The sequence below is a fragment of the Cherax quadricarinatus genome, chromosome 7 (assembly GCF_038502225.1).
Source record: "Cherax quadricarinatus isolate ZL_2023a chromosome 7, ASM3850222v1, whole genome shotgun sequence".
Lineage (NCBI taxonomy): Eukaryota > Metazoa > Arthropoda > Malacostraca > Decapoda > Parastacidae > Cherax > Cherax quadricarinatus.
This window is the reverse complement of record NC_091298.1, coordinates 67,198,701-67,216,919: the sequence shown is the minus strand read 5'-3', so window position 1 is coordinate 67,216,919 and position 18,219 is coordinate 67,198,701. Positions and strand designations below refer to the sequence as shown.

General features: G+C 42.1%; 1 protein-coding gene across 1 annotated transcript in view; it reads left to right on the top strand.

Annotated features, from left to right (window-relative positions):
* The first annotated feature begins 7,462 nt into the window (after window positions 1–7,462).
* Window positions 7,463–18,219, top strand: part of LOC138852376 (LHFPL tetraspan subfamily member 3 protein-like) — a 23,566-nt gene continuing 12,809 nt past the window's right edge. The window contains exon 1 of the mRNA XM_070082667.1: window positions 7,463–8,516. Coding sequence (XP_069938768.1) covers window positions 8,330–8,516 — 187 coding nt within the window. The 5' untranslated portion in view covers window positions 7,463–8,329. The remainder of the gene's footprint in view (window positions 8,517–18,219) is intronic.

The window sequence follows — 18,219 nt, the reverse complement described above, 5'->3', positions numbered from 1 at the left end:
GGACTCAGGCATGGTGTACCAGTACTGTGTAATTATACCAATAGCTATGACATACATCAGCTTAAGCTGAGGTGCACCTGCTTCGGTTAATGGACATATTTTGTGTTAATGTTTTATAAGTATTCTAGTTGTTAATGATTCTGGGATTATTGTCCTCTGCGACCCATTATCAAACCAGGCCTTCTAATGTGGACAAAATTTATAAGGTTAAGAGCTATGAAGAGGTAGGAGTCCTTAATTGCTTTCATTTGATGTAATTGGATGTCTTTGATTAACAAAAGTTAACATGTAAGAAATCCTATTGTTACTGATCTCCTTAACTATGGAAAATAATATACTACATAATTTTCTCTTGACAAATCCTGTGTGTACATGAAATTAAGAGTTAGTCTATATAATTTTATTTTTATTAAATAGTGAAGATTGAGTGAAGTACGTAGGTGCAAAAAGCTTTTAGTACGTTATCCATGCAGAAAGATTAAGGGCTGCTTAGAAGATTTATTGAAGTCAGTGATTTAAGAGTACCCTAAGTTGTAGGGAGCGCTATATTACCTAACAAGTTTGTTGCCTGCTGAATGTGATTCGGGCAGTAAAAAGATGTAAATATCATCTCTAATTATTTATTGACTAATTTGTGGTATGTTGAGCTTGTAATATAATTTGAATGTTGTCATAATAAGTTTATTTTTGTGTAAAGGTTCAGAAAATATTGATAGATGACTATGATTTTTGTGTGTTAGAAGAGTGACCAAGTGTATTTATTTTTCTTAATACTATACTGGATTGCTTTATTGAATTTATCAATTTCATATATGACATACTGTATTTAATCAGGTAATTCTCAGTTTGCTTGTAGGAGCATACAATGATTACTATACAATGACTAAGAATAATTCTACATGATGGTGACAATCTTGCATTATGAGGTTTATACATCACAGCCTTACAATATTCAATAAGCATTTTTTTAAGGGACAAGATTTATTTTTTCTGTGCAAGTTTTTAAATTTGTGGGTTTTAACATTATATTTAATTGTCAGAACAGTGCATACATGTCATACTTTTTATGCAGAGTCTGCCCAATAGACCTCTCTCAAAAATACTTTAAATAAATATTTGTTTATATATTGCTATGTAATGTTTTAATTAATACTTTATACATAATTTTTAATTGTGCTGCATCTGCACTTTTGGCAAGACAGCTATTGAATGAATGATGTGAATGTATTTTCTTTTTTGGATCACTGTATCATGGTGGGAAATAGAGAGTGTGGTTAAAAAAAATTTTTTAAGCTAGATCAATCCTAGTCTATTTTAGGTCTTTCTAAATTCATTTAGCATTTTATTTTTTATAACAACAGCTATCCCCTGCCAAGGCAGGGTGACCCAAAGAAGAACACACATTCACCAAGATTCATTTAATTGCTTTCTTAACAGAAGTATGTCGACATCACAGTCAGATATCCTCCGACTGCAACATTTCTAGCCCTCATTCAGAGTGCAGGTACTGCCTTTCCTACCTCCAGGACCCAACTTTCACTAACCGGTTACCCTGCTCACGCTCCAACAGCATGTCCATTAAAAGCCACTTGTTTCCACACACTCCTAACACGCTTACACAAGCCTGCTGGATGCTCAAGCCCCTAAAACTCAAACCCTCTCGTACCCTCCGTCCAACCATTCCTAGGACAACCCCTTTACCCACTACTTGCCACCGACCTTTTGGGTGTAGTGCTTAGTTATGATTATAATGATGATAATCTACCTGCCACTCCAGATATATACACCCTCTTTTGTCAATCTATCCCTGCCCAGCCTCTCTTCATGCCCAAACCTCCTTCACCCCATCCCAGCTAATATTATTAACATCAGTTACATAACCATTGAATAACCGTTTTCTCATGGTTATTCAGTGGTGACTTTACATTCACCTTGTTTGGTAAAACAATTGTTATTTAAAAGTCAAGATTGTAAACTCTGCTTAAGAAGCAGGATATTTATATGCTGTAATGAATTCACATTCCTTTGCTTTTTTCTTACAAATTGTAAGAAATCTTATGTTCTTTTATACAAAGATTTCACATTTCTGATGGGTTTGGCACTTGTTTTCAAATATGATGATGATAATTCACATTTATGTTTAGTTTTTATATAATCTTCTGATTTTGGCCAAAGGTTCAAGTGATCATATTGGTTGCCTTTACCACTGGCTAGCCAAGACTGGGCATAGATTGTTGTAGAAAGAACAAGGGATTATGGTGGAAATTTTTCAACTAAATGAACTAAAGGTATGTTGAAAGTAATTTTGTGTTGTGAGATTGGCAAATAAGCAGAATGAGCTGAACAGTGACATGTTGGAAGCCAACTCAAAATGGGGGATCAAAAATAGATATGATAGGTATATCATCTCAAATGGAAATTAAAAGGCAAGATCAAGAGTGGGAGTTCGCCCCTGGTAAACTGAAACAGCTAATCACAAACAAGTACTGTAATTACATTGATAATGGTTGAAGTTCAGTACATTTGCACCACATGTTAATTCCTGTGGGACAGACGTACCTGTGACTGATATTGCCGCACAACCAGACTTGAAGGTCAGGCTTCATTGTTGATGGATTGGTCAACCAGGCTGTTGCTGCTAGCTGCCTGCAGGCCTACAAGGACAGTCAGCCAAGAAATGTTACACTTGTTCTTAAATTTTATGCAAGTTTATTATGAGGGTTCAGTTAATTTTCTTTCTCATAAATTATTTTCCAGCTGGGGGATTATTGTATTGTTACACAATTCTTATCACATCACTCATTATGTCTTTTTCATTATTTAAAACAAATCTTCAAATCTGCAAAACTTCTTTTTTAACCCTTTGACTGTTTTCGACGTATAAATACGTCTTACGTGCCAATGTTTCTGACGTATATATACTCAATAATTCTAGCGGCTTCAAATCAAGCAGGAGAAAGCTGGTAGGCCCACATGTGAGAGAATGGGTCTGTGTGGTCAGTGTGCACCACATAAAAAAAATCCTGCAGCACACATTGCGTAATGAGAAAAAAAACTGATCTTTTTTTTTGGAATAAAACGCCGACTTTGAGATGTATTTTCGTATAGTATTTATCGTTGTATTCGCGTTTTCATGGTCTTAGGTGATAAAATGGAAAACATATTACAGAAATAGAAATGATTTTCATTACTTTGATGATGAAAACGACCTTGAAACTGAGCTCAAAGTAGCGGAAATGTTCGATTTTTACCTATGTTCAGGAGTAAATAAATCACACCACACGTCCAATACACGTCAACTGGGGAGTCTAATATTCTTTCACTAGTGCACTGATATTATTTATACCATTTTTACAATAATGCAGTAGTCTGCATAACAGTAAATTTTGTATTTTTTTGTATGAATAAAAAATCAAAATAGAAAGCAATAATAATATAAGAGGGGCCTAGAGATGTGACTAATGAACAGAGCATATGTTATTTTAGTGCCACGAATGTCTACCTTGTTTATTCTGGACCCTATTTTGAAATTGGCATCTTTTTTAGTTTGCGTGAAATTGGCCAAATTGCCAATTTCTGACCACCATATTGGGTAGTCCAAATTAGTAAATGGGAGGTTTCTTGTACTCAGCTGATAAATAAAATGGAGTTCTAAAGAAATAGCTATGAGTTTGGTCAACTGGAACAATGGAATTGGCTGAAAATAGGGCTCAAATCGGCAAAATCGCCAATACGCATATGTCGCCGAGACCGCTAACTTCGCGGGAGCATAATTCCATGAGTTTTCGACCAAATTTCGAACTTTTGGTGTCATTACCATCGGGAAAAGATTCTCTATCATTTCATAAGAAAAAATATTTTTTTTTTTTTTTTTTTAAAAAATTTAGCGACATAGAAATACAGTTTCAGAAAGGGGCCTGAAACAGTCAAAGGGTTAAGTGAAACTCACACTATAACAATATTCAACTTAATGTACACTTATTTTTGCTTTCCTGTGTATTTCTTTGTATTTCTTATTCTTGTAATACAGTGGACCCCCGACTAACGATATTATTTCAATCCAAAAGTCTTTTCGGGTGCCGTTATAGACCGAATTTGTTCCCATAAGGAATATTGTGAATTAGATTAGTCCGTTTCAGACCCCCAAAAATACACCTACAAAAGCACTTACAAAAATACACTTACATAATTGGTCGAGTTGGGAGCTCATCGTTAGTCGGGGGTCCACTGTATTTGTATTGAACATTGAGGTCTGGTCTGAGAGTGGGCTGTGTGGGTGATAGCTCAGTAACTATTACCAGTTATTACTTGAGTGTTATCACAATATCAGTCGTGTAATGTGAAGATAGGTGTACGGGACTGAAAGTTTAAGAAACACAGGTTTGCATGTGCCTTGTGTTATTTTATATGTTGAGAACTTGTGTGAAATTCTTTGGTTAATTTATAACATTTATCTTTTAGTTGATAGAAATGTGTTTAAGTTGATATGTTAAAAAGAGAATTACAGTAATTGATGTAGAGGATGAGTCATTAAACAGGTGATGTACGGCCAATATTGGGTTAGTGCTTCTCTTGTGAATATAATAATAATAATAATTAAACATGAAGGGATGTTTCATGTGGGATCACTTCATCATTCTGCCAGCCCATCTTCATATATTTTGTGTGCCTTCATTCCATTGTACATTTCATTTGTAAATATAATTAAAATTGTGAACATAACTTGTGTTTTCTTGTGCCTTATATGATAGTGTTCAATAAAATCTTTTCTTTCAACGTACCAGCCGTATACCACTGAGGTGGAGGCGGCCCAAAAGGAAAAACGAACGTTTCTCATTACCACTTTTACTATCTTTGCTACTGTATATAATAGCCTGTATTTTCCTGTATTCTTCAAGTATTTAAAGTGATTATAGTTCAAAGCAGGGGCTTTGAACTATAATCACCAGCATCAAGGAAAGTTCCTTGATGCTAGTGAGGGGCTCTTGATCTAGGGAATTAGATCTGTGCTCCATTTCCCTGAATTAAGCCTGAATACCTTCCACATCCCTCCCACAGGCGCTGTATAATCCTACGGATTTGGCGCATCCCCCTTAATTATTATAACATGAATAAGACATAAGCAACAGTTAGGTATCTTTATTTTGAAATAAAGATACCTATCTGTTGCATATATGTCTTACCTAATAGCCTGCCAATATTTTATACCATTTTAATATTCAATAATAATGTAATCCCAAGACCAAAGCATCTTTAATTAAGGTGACTTAAGTTTAAGTATTGTTGTTTATACTCCTGTAAGTTGTTGGTATTTACTGCTTTCTTATTATGACTTCAGTGTTCCTTCCATGAATATAAAAATTCATAAAAAATAACACTGCATAGCTTATTTGGCAACTGAAAAGGTTGTGCACCATAGAGGTGAGCTTGAAGCTCTGGGCTGCTTGCTCACTGTATAGCCCTTGTGGCTTAGTGCTTCTTTTTGATTGTAATGATAATGGGCTGCTTGCTATCCTGGAGTGCTGCTGTATGACCCGTGTGGGTTTAGCAATTAGTTTTGATTCCAATATTCTGGAATGCCAAGTAAATCAGTATAGACATAGCTTGACTCACAGGATGGCCCCTGCTTGAAACACTGCGTTGACAAGATGCATGAGTATGTTTTCTTAACACAATCCCAGCCCCCTGACTACCTAGCAATGGAACTTGGGTACCTGCTGGAAGCTCCAGTTCTGCTGGAAGCTCCAGTCCTGCGGGAAGTTCTTCCTGGATAAAGTGATGTATGAAAAGAACTCCAGTCTATCTCCACAAGCTGTATAGCCCTTGTGGTTTAGCGCTTCTTTTTTATTATTATAATGTATGTCCACAAGTGACATTCCTTGACACCAGTGAGGTCACAGGTGCAGGACGCCCATATGTAACACCCTGTCATAACCTATATGAAAGGGTCTTGGGAGTCCTTATTGACTTGTATGAATGGTGAGGGGGCTCTTGATCTAAGGAATTGGATCTGTGCTCCAGTAGCCTGAATATTTTCCACATCCCTCCACAGGCACTGCACAATCCTATTGGTTTAGAGCTTTCCCCTTGATTTTAGCAATAATAATAATTGACTTGTATGAAGGGGTTTTTATTGACCTGTATGATAACCCTGAGAGAGAGAGAGAGAGACCAACAGACTGCAGATGTGGTCAAACAAGTGGCTGTTGAGTTCAATCACAAATGCAAGGTCATGCAAACTGGATAATGTGAGGTCAAGCCACAGTACAACATTAGCCCAAGAGAAGCTGCAAATATCTGAGAGTGAATAAGACCTGGGGGTGAACATAACATCAAGCATATCACCAGAAATGCACATGAACCATATACTGTCAAGTCAGCAGCACACATAGGATCAGCACACCTCGGAACAGCCTTCAGGGACTTGAATAAAGATTTCCTGAGAATCATACACACGACATAAGACAGTCACCGAGTACACTGCCCCAGCATGGAGTCCACTCAACAAGTACCAGAACTAAACCTGTACGACCCTGGAGGAGAGGACAAGGGCAGACATGATTACAATATACAATCCCCTCAAGGAAGGTTCCTTGATGCTGGTGAGGGGCTCTTGATCTAGGGAATTGGATCTGTGCTCTAGTTCCCTGAATTAAGCCTGAATACCTTCCATCCCCCCACCACAGGCGCTGTATAATCCGACGGGTTTAGCGTTCCCCTATGATTATAATTATAATTACAATATACAAAATCTTAAGAGAAATTAATAGGACAGACTATTTGATAATAATAATATTATTATTATTATTAAATATGGTGAAGAGGGATTTCAACGCATGATAAAGTAATTATCTTGGATCAAACTTACTGTTACAAGTCTCAGTGTAGCAGCAGGGAGGCGGGCAAGTTGAAGGGCTCTTGATCCAAGGAAGTGGAGCTATCCTTCCCTGTGGATCACGCAAATTACCACAATTATTAAACCAAAACTTGCTTTCTAAACTGCATTTTTAAGCACGACCTTTTGAAATATATCGCCTTTCTTTGAATAATAATAATAATAATAATTCTAATCTTAATGATAATAATCCAATGTGCTTGATAAGTGATTTAAATGTGGTGACGTGTGTTTCCCGGCCAGGAGCCGAGGCTCGACCCCCCACAGCAACAGGTAGGTGAGTACCTGGGACCCAGGAGCTGCGTCTCAACCGCATTAACCCAGAATGCAAGGAATGGTTTCACATGCCCCCCCAGGCAGCCAGGGCTGACACCACCACCTCAACTTCCACTCCTCGATATACTCACCTCTTACCTATTTTTCGACTCTGTAGAGTTAGAGGGACGAGTCAGCGTTGTATTTATACCAAGAATTTATTAGCACTGAAGAAGGAAATGTATTTGTTAGATAATGGAATGTAGTTTTAGTGAGTATAGCGTTGGTAAGAGTGGAGTGATGGGGGTCAGAAGAAGTACATGGTAGAGTAACTCCATACATAACGGTACTGCAAGTAACACTCTCAAGATGAATGAAAACTGAACTCTCTGGGAATACCGGCACGCGTACTACCCTTCTAAACTTCGTGTACTTGCAGAAGATTGTTATAAGCCAGTTAGAAGGTGGGTGGAGGTGGGACGAAGACAGGAGAGAGAGACCTAACAAATATGTAGGTAGCGACACCAGCCATTGTCTCCTCGCACACTGAGAGGGACGAGTCAGCTCTTCTCTCCACTTCAAACTCAACCTCCCTGAGGTTACAACCTAATTTCTAGCCTCTTACCCCCGACGTGAACCTATTTCGTATATACAGAGGTTAGAAACAAGGCTATATATACCAAGATAATACAGTGTATAGCGGAAAATACCGTGTGAAGTGTCTGATACAGCTACCTGGTATCCTTACTGACTGACCTTTACAACTCTCCCAAGACTTCTTGTGAGAAAATATTTCCCACTGGGAGATTACACATGCGCCGTGTTGAGGAATTCAGTGCGAAAGAATATTTATGTATGAAAAGATACATAAATACATTTAAGGGGGTGTTTTAAAGCAGTAAAACAAGAGTGAAGTGTGTGTGTGTAAATCTTATCCTGTTTACCATCGTGGGGACCAGTTTGTCAAGGCCATCTCTGCCACCTTCTCTCACTCGTATATTCCTATATTCTGCAGGTTATTCTACTGCGTCTGTTAACGACTGTAATATGATCGTGCGCCAGACAGCTAAACCTAACAAATAACTAACCGCAACGGAAAAGAGGATAAAATAGGTAAAAACCGACAGCCACAGAGTCTTGGGTTATTTGTGAGGCTAGAAAGAGGAAGAGTCGCCAAGAATGAAGAAGATGGAGAAGAATATAGAATATACTGATCAGTCACACATCTATACCACTAGTTATATCAGGAACTCCAAGGCGATAGGTGTCCTGTGGGGAGTGTTCACCATCTGTTTTGCTATCATCAACATTGTGGTGTTTATCCAGCCACAGTGGATAGGTGACACACAGGACTCCAAGGGCACAGGTATGAACACTTGTTTATGTTCTTTACTGTTATTTGTGTTCTCTCCCCTTCAAGCACCGTATTTACTTATCAAGGACCCCAATAGAAGTAAGTCGCATTGACTTTTTTTGGGGTATCCTAGTGAGATAACTAGGTACGTTAACTGTACTCATGTATAGCTGTACCTAATTAAACTTACTTAGTCCTAATGACGGTGGCATCTTGACTGATGGAATTGTAGGTAATATCCTGGGGGTTAGGATTAAAACATCCCAGTGATAATAAGCCAGTCTGGTGACTGACAGTGGCTTTATTGGGTTACCACCTGGGTTACTAACCCACCGGGTTATTAATCCAAATGAGTTATTCTTCTTTTTCTTCTTCCTCTTCCCTAGGGGTTGTATAACTGCTGCGGATTTACCGCTCCCCGTCCCGTCACGCTCAGGGTTCGAATCTGTGTGCTTTTCATTGTGAACAAAAGCGCAAACACCATTATTATTATTATTAATGTTATCAAAGTAGCTTGATCCAAGAAGTTGGAGCTACCCTCCTCTTCCTCGGATTAAACCTGATTACCTCTCATTCCCCAGTTTTATCACTTTCCGTCCATCTAATTTTTTTACCAAAAACGAGAGAGAGAGAGAGAGAGAGAGAGAGAGAGAGAGAGAGAGAGAGAGAGAGAGAGAGAGAGAGAGAGAGAGAGAGAGAGAGAGAGAGAGAGAGAGAGAGAGAGAAAGAGAGAGAGACAGCCAAGGAATGTAATATAATATTAAAATATATCGCTTTTAAATATGTAAACATCCTCCACACACACACAGCCCTGCGGGGCCAGGAGCTATGACTCGACCCCGGCAATAACAAATAGGTGAGTACACACACACACACACACACATGGGCTTCAAGTAACTTTCTCTGTGAAACACCACATAGACCAGCTTTCTAATCTCCATACACTGACACACACATACACAGTGAAGAAACGGGGCCAGGAGCTATGAATCGACCCCTTCAACCACAAATAGGTGAGTACACACACACACACACACATACACACACACACACACACACACACACTTGTTTCTGTGTGCAGATTCGGGACCACTCCTTCCAGGATTTTCCAAGTGTAGATTATGATATATCTCTATCTCCTGCATTCCAACGAGTACAAGTACAAGGCAGGAACCATACATAGTTTTAAGGCGAGGTATGATAGAGCTCATGGGGCAGGGAGAGAGAGGACCTAGTAGCAATCAGCGAAGAGGCGGGGCCAGGAGCTGTGAATCGACCCCTGCAACCACAAATAGGTGAGTACAAATAGGTGAGTACACACACACACATACACACTTCTGAAAAGCTGAAATTATATCATTTCTGTAACATCTGGTGTATGTACTGGATGTTGAATAAGATGGTCGAGAAGTGAATAACTGAATACAGTGAGTGAATATATAGAAGGAATGGATAAATGAACACACGTGTGTGTGGTGGCTGGTGGTGACAGTCATCTTGTAGCATATAAACTCTGAGGTAGTAACAAGTGACGCAAGGGAACTGCTCAAGTCAGAATATTGCTACTGATTCATTGATTACTGTGTGGAAACCTGTGTGGGGACCTGTGCTGGAACCTGAGCTGGGACCTGCTACCTGGTTACCTGGAGGTTACCTGGTTACCTGGAGGTTACCTGGTTACCTGGAGGCTATTCCGGGGATCAACGCCCCCGCGGCCCGGTCCATGACCAGGCCTCCCGGTGGATCAGGGCCTGATCAACCAGGCTGTTACTGCTGGCCGCACGCAGTCTAACGTACGAGCCACAGCCCGGCTGATCCGGCACTGACTTTAGGTATCTGTCCAGCTCTCTCTTGAAGACAGCTAGGGGTTTATTGGTAATTCCCTTAATGCTTGATGGGAGGCTGTTGAACAGTCTTGGGCCCCGGACACTTATGGTGTTTTCTCTTAGTGTACCAATGGCGCCCTTACTTTTTATTTGGGGCATTTTTCATCGCCTTCCCAGTCTTTTACTTTCGTAGGGAGTGATTTCTGTGTGCAGATTCGGGACCATTCCTTCCAGGATTTTCCAAGTGTAGATTATGATATATCTCTCTCTCCTGCATTCCAACGAGTACAAGTCAAATGCTTCCTGTGTAGGGATCTGTGTAGGGACCTGTGCTGGAACCTGAGCTGGGACCTGTGTAGGGACCTGTGACAACGAGGAATCTTGATCTTTACTTTCCAACTGCCTGTCACTCACCTACTTTCCTTGACTCACACACCTACATAATACACGACAGTCATTAATCTTGGTAGAAACAAATAGCTATTCTCAGGAACTAGCCTCGTCGTAGATTTCCAAGCCCTCTACTATCTCTCTCACTCCCACCAGACACAGACACACACTACCATTATCCTGTCCCAGTACTATAACCTACCATGCCTAGACTAACTCTCGTATATATAGTTAGACTACATATGTATGCTGTAATTCATAACAATCATACAGGATAGACGATAGATCATTATGTCTATAAGCTTCAGCAGGATAGAAGTCGTCTCTTAAAATCCGGAAGATCTATCTCCCTTACAAATACTCCGTCTGCCCAGGGAGGAACAGGATTCTCCTTCCGCCCGGGACACGCGCACGTAATTCCTCGACCCCCCCAAAAAATTTAGTGCGATAAATTGACCACTAGAGGGGAAATACATGGTTTTCTGACCCAAGTTTCCCACATAACAGGACAGTATTGTCTTCAAGGTGAACAGATTATGCAAAAAACGTTCTTACTGTCACCATGCGTAATGTAATTAGAACTTAGGAGGCAAGTGAGGTGTTTATTACGGCGATAATGAGAAGAAGTGGGATGATTGTGCGGGAATTGTGGGTAAGGGGTTTAAATTCAGGGTCACCTGAGGTCAGAGTTTAAATGTGACTTTCCTCCCGCGGGTCAGAGGTCACCCACACCTGCCCATGTTGTTAAAGATTATATATAATGCTCTTTTGTGGTTACACCAGCGAACTGCCCCACAGTGTACTGCGCACAGTGTACTGCTCACAGTGTACTGCCCATTGTGTACTAGCTACAGTGTACTTCCCACAGTGTACTTCCCACAGTGTACTGCTCACAATGTACTGCCCATAGTGTGCTAGCTACAGTGTACCGCCCAAAGTGTACCGCCCACGGTGTACTTCCCACAGTATACTGCCCATAGTGTGCTAGCTACAGTGTGCTGCCCACAGTGTACTGCCCACAGTGTACTTCCCACAGTGTACTGCTCACAGTGTACTGCCCATAGTATGCTAGCTACAGTGAACTAGCCAGTGTACTTTCCACAGTGTACTTCCCACAGTGTACTTCCCACAGTGTACTTCCCACAGAAAAGAACAACACAGGTTGCAGAACAAGCTTCTATTACGACGATGTTTCGCCCAAATCACGACTTGATAAAGCTCTGTACAGAGTGAAACATCGTGACAGTTAAAAACAGCCTCCAGCGATGAAGAAGTGAATATTCTAACAGTAACGATAGTTTTGACATAGATTTAGATTGTAGCTGTCGACATAGATAATGGAGAACGCCGGGGGGATGGAACAGGAGGTGGAGCCAGCTGTGCGCACAGCTGGCAACACGGGGTGAAGATAGAGCCAGCTACTAGGGGTCACTGCTCCCTCAAACTGGTGCCAGACCAGGCCTCCTGGTTGCTGGACTGATTACTCAGACTGTTAGTGCTCGCCGCACGCTGTTCAGGGTATGCACCACAGCCCGGCTGATCAAGAACTGACTTCGGGGAACTATCCGATTCCCTCTTGAGGACAAGGAGAGTTAATTAGTAATTTCCCTTATGCATAAAGGATGTTGAAAAGTCAGGGTCCTCTTACACTTATGAAGTTCTCGGTGCACTCTTCACGGCCCCTGTTTTACATAGAGATATCTTCCGATAAGTCTTTTGCTTTTATATGTAGAGATTTGTATATACAGATCTGGGATCAGTCCCTCCAGACTATCACAGATGTAGATAATAATAATAATAATAATAACTGGGTGATATTTTAGTCGCGCATGCATAAAGCCCATAGATTATGATGTATCTTTCTCGTCTACGCTCTGAGGAGTACAATTTGAGGGACCTCAAGCGCTCCCAGTAATTTACATGCTCGACTGAGGTTATACCAGCCACGAAGGGTCTCTATTTTACCATTCTGTAATTTCGCCTGCCTTGAAGGGTCCGCTAGTGCACAGTAATATTCCAGACCAGAGAGAACGAGTGACCTGGAGACTATCACTGGCTTGGCAACCCTTCCTTTTTATTTCCCTAGTTATCCAGTCTGTCATCTTTCTTCCAGTTATGATAATAATATTGATAGGCTCCTTAAATGTCAGGTCTCCTGACATTGTTACTCCCAGGTGCCTCACAGGAAACCTTTGTTACATTAAGTGGCTCCAGTTGATCTTCAGCTCCCGACTTGTTTATATTTCCTCTGATGCCCACTGCAAGACTGTACTCACCTATTTTTGTGGTTGCAGGGGTCGAGTCACAGCTCCTGGCCCCGCGTGCTTATATCAGCTTGAAGGCTCGCTGTCTCCTCTATAGACATCACTCTCATACAGATTACAGTATCATCTTCAAAGGAAGATACAGTACCATTTGTGCTTTTATATCGTATATGAGGCAGAACTGTCTTGAGAGAACACAACTTTTCACTGTCCTGAGAGAACACAACTTTTCACTGTCCTGAGACAACTTTTCACTGCCTTGAGAGAACACAACTTTTCACTGCCTTGAGAGAACACAACTTTTCACTGCCTTGAGAGAACACAACTTTTCACTGCCTTGAGAGAACACAACTTTTCACTGTCCTGAGAGAACACAACTTTTCACTGCCTTGAGAGAACACAACTTTTCACTGCCTTGAGAGAACACAACTTTTCACTGTCTTGAGAGAACACAACTTTTCACTGCCTTGAGAGAACACAACTTTTCACTGCCTTGAGAGAACACAGCTTTTCACTGTCCTGAGAGAACACAGCTTTTCACTGTCCTGAGAGAACACAGCTTTTCACTGTCTTGAGAGAACACAACTTTTCACTGTCTTGAGAGACCACAACTTTTCACTGTCCTGAGAGAACACAGCTTTTCACTGTCACAATCTACGATTTTCCTGTTTACTACTGCCCTTTATATTGTATTTGCAAGTTTATTTAGATACAGGTATACATAAAATGATCATACATAGTAACATATACAAAACAACCACGGGGAGAGTTGAATGACAGCTCTAGGCCTTCCGTGTTGCAATAAACAGATCATTAGGAGATCGCAGTGCTGCAGAAAAGAGAATGTCCAAACAAATACGACCAGAGGAACCCCGTGATAGTGTTTGCATGGACATCTTCCTCTTTTCTGCAACATGTCAACCTCCTGATACGTTGATTGCACCACAGAAAGTCTATAGCTATCATTCAACTCTCCCCCTCCCCCCCGTGGTTATTTTGCATCCTATATCATTTGTCCGCGATTATTACATAGTAACATCTGTGTAAATTATCCACCTAGGATAACCCCAAAAAGTCAAAGTGACTTATTTCCATTGGAATCCTTATTAGAAGGTCAAATAACCAGACATTCCTCATGGACGTATTTTGAGAGCACTCTCCCCATGGGCGCACTTGTCAAAAGTTTTACAAGTCTGTAAATAACTTGCATTTGTGGTCACAGTGGTGGCCTATGCTAACTTTCCTATGGTGTAGAAATGTACCTAGTTGGATGAATCTTATTGTAGCTAGCTGGTCCAGTTGCTAACGCCTAGGTCTAGAGTTTAATGACTCTCTGACTGCGGGTTCGATCCTCACCCGTGGTGAGAACCTGCCTAGCATGAACCAGTAGAACCTGCCTAGCATGAACCAGTAGAACCTGCCTAGCACGAACCAGTAGAACCTGCCTAGCATGAACCAGTAGAACCTGCCTAGCATGAACCAGTAGAACCTGCCTAGCATGAACCAGTAGAACCTGCCTAGCATGAACCAGTAGAACCTGCCTAGCATGAACCAGTAGAACCTGCCTAGCATGAACCAGTAGAACCTGACTAGCATGAACCAGTAGAACCTGCCTAGCATGAACCAGTAGAACCTGACTAGCATGAACCAGTAGAACCTGACTAGCATGAACCAGTAGAACCTGCCTAGCATGAACCAGTAGAACCTGCCTAGCACGAACCAGTAGAACCTGCCTAGCATGAACCAGTAGAACCTGCCTAGCATGAACCAGTAGAACCTGCCTAGCATGAACCAGTAGAACCTGCCTAGCATGAACCAGTAGAACCTGCCTAGCATGAACCAGTAGAACCTGCCTAGCATGAACCAGTAGAACCTGACTAGCATGAACCAGTAGAACCTGCCTAGCATGAACCAGTAGAACCTGCCTAGCATGAACCAGTAGAACCTGCCTAGCATGAACCAGTAGAACCTGCCTAGCATGAACCAGTAGAACCTGCCTAGCATGAACCAGTAGAACCTGACTAGCATGAACCAGTAGAACCTGCCTAGCATGAACCAGTAGAACCTGACTAGCATGAACCAGTAGAACCTGCCTAGCATGAACCAGCAGAACCTGCCTAGCATGAACCAGTAGAACCTGCCTAGCACGAACCAGTAGAACCTGCCTAGCATGAACCAGTAGAACCTGCCTAGCATGAACCAGTAGAACCTGCCTAGCATGAACCAGTAGAACGTGCCTAGCATGAACCAGTAGAACCTGACTAGCATGAACCAGTAGAACCTGCCTAGCATGAACCAGTAGAACGTGCCTAGCATGAACCAGTAGAACCTGACTAGCATGAACCAGTAGAACCTGCCTAGCATGAACCAGTAGAACCTGCCTAGCATGAACCAGTAGAACCTGCCTAGCATGAACCAGTAGAACCTGCCTAGCATGAACCAGTAGAACCTGCCTAGCATGAACCAGTAGAACCTGCCTAGCATGAACCAGTAGAACCTGCCTAGCATGAACCAGTAGAACCTGCCTAGCATGAACCAGTAGAACCTGCCTAGCATGAACCAGTAGAACCTGCCTAGCATGAACCAGTAGAACCTGCCTAGCATGAACCAGTAGAACCTGCCTAGCATGAACCAGTAGAACCTGACTAGCATGAACCAGTAGAACCTGCCTAGCATGAACCAGTAGAACGTGCCTAGCATGAACCAGTAGAACCTGACTAGCATGAACCAGTAGAACCTGCCTAGCATGAACCAGTAGAACCTGCCTAGCATGAACCAGTAGAACCTGCCTAGCATGAACCAGTAGAACCTGCCTAGCATGAACCAGTAGAACCTGCCTAGCATGAACCAGTAGAACCTGCCTAGCATGAACCAGTAGAACCTGCCTAGCATGAACCAGTAGAACCTGCCTAGCATGAACCAGTAGAACCTGACTAGCATGAACCAGTAGAACCTGCCTAGCATGAACCAGTAGAACCTGCCTAGCATGAACCAGTAGAACCTCCCTAGCATGAACCAGTAGAACCTGCCTAGCATGAACCAGTAGAACCTGACTAGCATGAACCAGTAGAACCTGCCTAGCATGAACCAGTAGAACCTGACTAGCATGAACCAGTAGAACCTGCCTAGCATGAACCAGTAGAACCTGCCTAGCATGAACCAGTAGAACCTGCCTAGCACGAACCAGTAGAACCTGACTAGCATGAACCAGTAGAACCTGCCTAGCATGAACCAGTAGAACCTGCCTAGCATGAACCAGTAGAACCTGACTAGCATGAACCAGTAGAACCTGCCCAGCGCTGAGGATTCATTCATTCCCAAGGACAAATAATATTGACAGTCAATACTGTGATCACGGTGGCTGTATCTCGACTCCACCAACACTGTATACCTGGAGTATACCTGGAGAGGGTTTCGGGGGTCAACGCCCCCGCGGCTCGGTCTGAGACCAGACCTCGTTGTGGATCAGGGTCTGATCAACCAGGCTGTTACTGCTGGCCGCACGCAAACTGACGTACGAACCACATCCCGGTTGGTCAGGTACTGACTTTAGGTGCCTGTCCAGTGCCTTCTTGAAGACAGCCAGGGGTCTATTGGTAATCCCCCTTATGTATGCTGGGAGGCTGCTGAACAGTGTTGGGCCCCTGACACTTACTGTGTGGTCTCTTATCGTGCTAGTGACACCTCTGCTTTTCACTGGGGGGATGTTGCATCGTCTGCCGAGTCTTGTGCTTTCATAGGGAGTGATTTTCGTGTGTAAATTTGGTACTAATCACTCTAAGATTTTCCAAGTGTATATTATCATGTATCTCTCTCGTCTGCGTTCCAAGGAATACAGATCAAGGGACTTCAACCGTTCCCAGTAATTTAGGTGCGGTCACGGTAGTGGAACAGAAAGCTCAGGATGGGAAATGATTTCACAGGCTCAATCAGAAATGAAATTTTAGATTCCAGAGGTTTTACTCACGTGTGTGTGTGTGTGTGTGTGTGTGTGTGTGTGTGTGTGTATGTGTGTGTGTGTGTGTGTGTGTGTGTACACCCGGGTGCACACTTTCTCGTGAACATAACATGCCGTGAATAAAAGGTGAATATTACCGTGTTCTGTGGGTTATGTCTGAACACTTTCCAATTGGACGGTTTAGTTAAACCCGCTGGAGCCTCACAATGTGACAAGCCCTGCTGGGTTTAGGAATACTGCTTGGTTTATTAATACTGTAACAAGCAGTAAACAGAACCTAATAGCACCTAGCAGTAAACAGCACTTGGCAGCACCTAGCAGTAAACAGCACCTAACAGTAACTAGCAGTAAACAGCACCTAACAGCACCTAGCAGTAAACAGCACCTAACAGCACCTAGCAGTAAACAGCACCTAACAGCACCTAGCAGTAAATAACTCCTGCATCAATACGCCTCTGGCAAACCTGAGAATAGCGTTACAACATGTAAGTAACAAGTCATTCACGACACTGTACACTGTATACGTCAGACCCATATTGGAGTATGCAGCACCAGTGTGGAACCCACACCTGGTCAAACACGTCAAGGACTTGGGGAAAGTGCAAAAGTTTGCAACAAGATTAGTCCCGGAGCTAAGGGGTATGTCCTACGGGGAGAGGCTAAGGGCACTCAACTTGACGACACTGGAGGACAGGAGAACTAGAGGGAATATGATAATGACGTACAAAATACCGAGAGGAATTCGTAGGGTGAATAATGACAAACTGTTTGAGAGATGGGTAACAGGAACACCAGGCTAAATAGGGATGTTAGGAAGTATTTATTTAGCCTTAGAGTTGTCAGGAAGTGGAACAATCCGGAGAGTGAAGTGTTTACAAAGGCAAGACCCATACGGCTAAACTCTCAAAGCCAGGAAAGAGTGAATCTAGCAGCGACCAACGAAAAGATGGGGCCAAGAGCTGTGATTCGACCCCTACAACCACATATAGGTAACAACATACGTAATAACTAGTCAACAGAAAAACATCTGAGAAACCCAGTGAAAATAAGCCACACTACTTAGCTTTCCTGAGCTCTCCTGGCTTATTGTATTATCGTGGGTTAACCCTCCACAGTTAATAAGCCAGCAGCAAGTGTTCACTCAAGCCTGAACATATGTTCAGCTTCTACTGAACTTTCTCTTACGTTCGTAGGATGAACAAAGCGTTCCATTGTCTCCAAACTCCTTCATAAAACTCTCAGACGCGTTCATTTTTTTTCTGTGAGTTTACCTGTGG